Source organism: Temnothorax curvispinosus, unplaced genomic scaffold, assembly GCF_003070985.1.
Source record: "Temnothorax curvispinosus isolate PA1 unplaced genomic scaffold, ASM307098v1 QBEX01009740.1, whole genome shotgun sequence".
In the NCBI taxonomy this organism is placed as follows: Eukaryota; Metazoa; Arthropoda; class Insecta; order Hymenoptera; family Formicidae; genus Temnothorax; species Temnothorax curvispinosus.
The window spans coordinates 1-5,720 of record NW_020219520.1 but is presented as its reverse complement, the minus strand read 5'-3'; the positions used below and the strand labels follow the sequence as shown (position 1 = coordinate 5,720).

The following is a 5,720-nucleotide window of genomic DNA, read 5'->3' as shown; positions in this document are numbered from 1 at the left end:
AATTCAAGTACTTCCTGCGGGTCATATGAGATTCCAAAATAAAATTTTTGTAACTTGTTACAAATTATAGCTTTGATTATGTGAATGCTACATAATATTATCAAATGTTTAGTCCTCTCGTAAATATGTCATTTTGAAATGCATCTTTAATGGTGTAGTTTTTCGTGCAATATTGTAAGCTTTAATGTATAAGGTACAGTTTAATAACTTTTATAAGAAAATACTCAAGGGTTATTTCATCTATTGTGATGCACTTAAGTCATAAAATATACCTGTGTATATAATGCAATAATATTATAATGAAAAAATAGTTTATATGATATATATAAGTTTATACGTAATATATATATTTTTATATAATAGTTTATATAAGATGTTTCCTATAACTTTATTAGCATCAACGTTTAAAAACGCATTATTTTATCAATTTTTATTAAATATTGATATAATAGGAATGGGATACATCCTGTATATAAGTTAAAGTTATTAAAACAGTACCTGATAAACAATTAATTTCACTTTATAAAGTATTTTCATGCATTGATATGCAAATACATCTAATACAAAGTGCCTTGATTTTTAGTGTATATTTTTTCATACCGCCACTTTTGGACCAATTTGACAGATGTTTGTTCTTACGAAAACTCAAAGCATGTGTATAATTGTTTTCCAATTATTTTGTAAGAACTTAAAAGATTTACGTTATGATACGAAGATATGCAGAATTCATGTTATAATAATCAACATATAAATATTGCAATTATAATCATCTTTGTATAGTCTGATACTATACTTGTATATAAAAAAATCTAAAACGTGCCGTATTATAAGCACACATTACACATTAAAATTATAAAACAAAATATGCAGAGTGAATCATAGATATGTACATTATATATGTGATGCGTGTATATGTGTATATATACATAGATTTATAAAGCAAGACTTAATTGTATATATTAGATCTTCAAATTTGTAAGAAATAATGTTTTTGCTAGACATTCGTGTTAGACAATTATATCTAAATTGTCTAGAAGAAAACTTCGAAATGTCATGCATAATTATTAATATAGAAGGAAAAATTCAAAAATAAGCTTAAATTAAATTTATACAAATTTATTAATTTATGTTTTATTTATATACTTGTATATATAAATAAAAATATTTATATATCTGTATAAATATAAATAAAAATATATATTACTTAATCAGTTCACTGGTAATGACGCATATATGCGCACCATGAATATTTCTTCCAATTTTTAACGGATTTGAATATAACTTGGTATACCCATGCTTTTTGGGTCGCTGATTACAAATCTGAAGAATTAGGTCTTACCAGTTTTGGCACAAAACGTTGATTTCGCGTTACCAATGAATCGGTTAAAGTATAAATTTTTATTTCTTATTTTTGAAAAATTTCCTTCGTAGTTTGTAGAAAAATATTCAATCAAATTTTATATATTTTTGACTTACCAATAATAGTTTCGGTGCACCGATGCCCATGGATTCGTTACATATAAATCTTACTTCGGACGTGTAAGAATCTGTGACAAGAAAAATGTAATTTTAAGACACAATGGATAATTAATCACGAATACATTAATAAAACAGAAATGTTTAACTTACTGTTGTTACATTTACTGCCATTTGAATATTTAAGTTTTACGTCGTCACGGCTGTAATCAAAAATCACACTTCCCCGCGATCCATAACCGTTGCCTTCGCGACATACAGCAGAACCGTTGCAATATTTCTCTCCACCGCAAATATTTAAAGCATACTCCTTGCCTTGTCTGCTTTTCACCTAGTTTTAGTTTTACTTCTGATTAGCTTTTTCAAAATGTTTATATTGTCAGCAGACATTATATATGTGCATCATGTATTGTATGCAAAAAAATACTGTTAACGATAGCTACAAAGCTGTCATCCACATTTTAAACTCACATAATGTATCTGTTGCTTCTTGTATAATAAAGAAAGATCATATTCATATGAAAGGAAACTATCCTTTATAGTACATGGCGCTGTCCAACCTCCCATCACTGCTCCACATGCTATACTCGTATTCCACTCAAATACATAAGTACAATTAGCATAATGTTTATATACTGGAAGTCCCTGAAATATGAAAAACATGAAAATGTATTAAACTTTATAAAATAAACTAGACAGTACATACATTTAAGTAGAATTTTAAGTTTATTATACTGAAGACGTTAATTCTTTAATGATAAATGAAGCTACAACAAAAAAATTGACTTTCTTACAAATTCTTTCAACTGTAAAGTTCGATCTCGAGTTAAAGGATAAATTTATCATTAAAATTCAGATTAAAACACTTAGAAAGTTTCTGTTACCTGATTATTATTATCGCAAATAAATGTAAAATTTGAAGATATCGTTTTAGCTGGATTCTCGGGACATTGTGATCCATTGATATAACGTAACACTGTTCGTAGATCTTTATTTAATGTTGGATTGTCCTCAGGAAATCCTAAACTCTGTTAAATTATTTTAATAAAAATATGCACATATTGAAAGTTACTATACACTTCCAATTATTATGTCGGTGACTATTTAAATAACTCTGTACTTACGATTTCATTGGTATATTCATTCTTCGAATTTACCGAAACTTTACAAGCAGCACTACCATGTGCACATGTAACACCTTGAGTTGGAACCAACGGTCGGCATATATTTATGTGAAATTCTGTGCCGTTGGCTTTTATAATGTAATTATTTGTAGATTGTATAAGCGGAGTTAAGTTGATTTCATCGTCATTGTCGGTAGCACATTTAATCTAGACAAAAGAATAATCTTTTATGTATTCTGTCAAGAAGAGAAAAATCAGTAGCATGCACATAATCGTGCCTACTTTTTTCTCACAAACTAAATCTGTATTCCAGTGTATGATAGTCTGACAAGGATATTCTTTCACGAGCAATGGCTGGTTAGGCGACCCTTGTGGCTCACACAAAAATCCGATAACTGTATAGTGACGCATTCCATTTTCGCATGAATCTCCATCGGTATAATTCAAGTAAGGGCCACCTTGCTGCCATATCAGATTTGTGTTAGCTTTTCCTAACGATGTACGTTTTGAATTACATACTCCTGTATGAAGAAATGATAATTGATAGGTAAGATTTAGATCCGTCACATAATCATAATATACAACAGTTTCATGATAAAGTATAGCACCTGTATTGGTTCCACATGTATTATCTGTGAGCGCACCGCAAACTCTGAATTTTACACCGCTTGAATTTGTGACAGTAAAGTCTTTGTTCATTAGTGTTTGCAAGTTATATCTGCGTATTACAAAATGTATCAGTCAAATTATAAAATATATTCATTTATTGATCAGTATTGATCATGTAACATCAAGGAATTATTCTTACGTGAAATTTGTAACTGGATTCGTAACGATACATTTGCCTGCTGTTTTAGCACTATGATTACGCAGGGTCTCAACATCGCACGCTGCAGCAGTATACCATATCAATTGATAATGACACACTTCTCTTCCTCCAATGTACTCTGGGGGTCTCTGGTAACAACATTATGATATTCATGTAACATATTTCTTTCATATATACATGCATAATATATTTTGTTATTATCTGATGCTATACCGTAGCTTCCAAATTACATATAAATGTAATAGTCGTTTTAACGTGTGGAGTTGAAATATTTTGCACGCATAACGCACCATCCTGGTATTCTATTTGTAAACTTCCGTTCCTAAAGAAAGGAGGTTTTTGTACCTCTCCTAAACTCGAATCTCTACAACAAGGTAAAACAAAAAAAAATTTATCTTAAATAAAAGAAGTTTACTGTTATAGAAAAATTATACATTTGTATATAGGTATATAGGTATAACAAAACTAAATTATATATTTGTATTGCATTCAATTTTAATAAAAGATTTATTCTCGCCGATCTATTACACTTACTTATCAGGATTCTCAGGATCGTCCAAACAAACTCCAGATTTAACTGGACACGTAGTACCGTGATGTATTACATTTTGGCAGACATTTAAGATTATCTTGGGTGACTTTGTTTCATTTCTCATACGAATCACATAGTTTTCTGAAGCTCTTGTTAAAAGACTTAGATCGTAATGACGTCCGGCGTTGGCAACTGTACAATTTGTTTGGGTTCTGGGTACACAAGCTAATGCTGTCTTCCATACTATGTGTAAGTTGCACTCTTGGTCACCCTATAATATTTTCAAAATATTCCTATTATATACATCATCCAATCTAAACGTATCCAAGAGAAACTACTTACATGCGAAAATAATTCAGGATACGAATTACTCTCCACGTCATAATCACAATACATAATAATCTTCATCGTATAATTGGTTCCATGTAGACAACTGTCACCAGTAAAATTAAATAAAATTCTTCCATTTTTGTTATCTACACCCGGAGGAAACCTTCCTGTATGCACCAACAAAAATTAATCGTAAAATAATGTCAAACTCACAGTACCTTGATAGATAAAATGTCACATGAACCATAGAGCATTACCTATTCCTTTCTCTGTGTTGTTTTTTATCAGACATATGGCATAACCATCCTGGTTATTGCATTTTTTAATTAATGGGGAACACAGTTGCATACGTATCATTTCATTGTCGTGCTCGATGATAACGTCTTCTTTATCAGATGACAACTTTGTTAAATTATATATAAGGTTTAACCTATGGTCAGGTACTTCGCAATAAGTTGAAGGAGTGACAGTTAAAACCTGCAATAAGAACAAAATATATAAATCTTCAGATTAACAAAAATTAATAACTTTGCGGATCAACAACCTAAAGTTAAACTATATTTCATCAAGAAAAATAAGGTGGCTAGTTGAGCAAATGTAAATAACAAAGCTTGGGGATCATTATTTCCGGACAAATTGCCTACTTGCGTCAAAATACATGATAAATATGCAACGATGACGCGAGGCTAATATATACTTAAAAAGGTAAACACAATTAACTATGCACTACGTACAGCCGAAGTGATAATAGCCGATAAAGAGCAAAGAAAGAGTAATCCTTTCAATTTTGACATCGTTCTAGAATCAGGTCTTGCCCATTACATTATTTATCGGAATGATTCGCGATGCGGAACATCAGGTGCAGAACGAAGATGAAAATCATCGATAAGTTCCGCTGACAATTTCGAATCAGATGATTCAGGGATGCGATATGACTCAGCTGACAGCAGCAGCGCACTTGGGAGGGGAGGGGACATCGTCACGATCCTTTTTTCTTCTCTAAACTGCGCGCCTGCGCGGTGCAGTACGCCGCCGCATCGAGCCGCCGCGCCGGCGGCGAGAGCGGCCGAACGTGATTGGCCGGACTCGGGGGCTCGACTCGCGAGCCAATCACGTTCGACGTCTCGCCCGACGCCCGACTGTGCGGTGGCAACGGCGCGCGCAAGCGGCGCGAGCATGATGTGAGACGTCGTCGGTCGTGTAATATTTATCGATGATACATGTAAGATATAAATATTCTCGACTGTTGAGGATCAGTTTAATATTTATTTCTTACGTGTATCGATAAATATGAACTTATTTTATATATTTATGGCTGCGGTCCACTTGACGCTATATACAAATGCTTTGAAGCATTTTTCTTCTCCTTCTTTCTTCATTGAAAGAAAAGAGAAGAGGAATGCTTCGAAGCATTTGTAGCGTCAAGTGG

General features: G+C 32.3%; 1 protein-coding gene across 1 annotated transcript; it reads right to left on the bottom strand.

Annotated features, from left to right (window-relative positions):
• Positions 1-1,151: 1,151 nt before the first annotated feature.
• LOC112459326 (cation-independent mannose-6-phosphate receptor) lies at positions 1,152-5,251 on the bottom strand. Its single transcript, XM_025023358.1, has 13 exons — positions 5,026-5,251; positions 4,549-4,768; positions 4,304-4,458; positions 3,964-4,232; positions 3,643-3,793; positions 3,409-3,557; positions 3,209-3,318; positions 2,883-3,121; positions 2,601-2,807; positions 2,361-2,504; positions 1,948-2,121; positions 1,630-1,807; positions 1,152-1,547 (listed from the first exon to the last, which is right to left on the bottom strand). Exons 1-13 carry the CDS (start codon positions 5,083-5,085, stop codon positions 1,447-1,449), a joined length of 2,157 nt encoding a protein of 718 aa, XP_024879126.1. The 5' UTR covers positions 5,086-5,251; the 3' UTR covers positions 1,152-1,446.
• Between the last annotated feature and the right edge of the window lie 469 nt (positions 5,252-5,720).

Bases quoted from the DNA above. Each gene is read 5' to 3' on its own strand.
- LOC112459326 (XM_025023358.1), bottom strand. From the start codon at position 5,085: ATGTCAAAATTGAAAGGATTACTCTTTCTTTGCTCTTTATCGGCTATT. The intron at 4,769-5,025 runs GTACGTAGTGCA...TTCTTATTGCAG, and splicing joins CGGCTATTATCACTTCGGCT to GTTTTAACTGTCACTCCTTC. The intron at 3,122-3,208 runs GTGCTATACTTT...TTCTTCATACAG, and splicing joins TACATGTGGAACCAATACAG to GAGTATGTAATTCAAAACGT.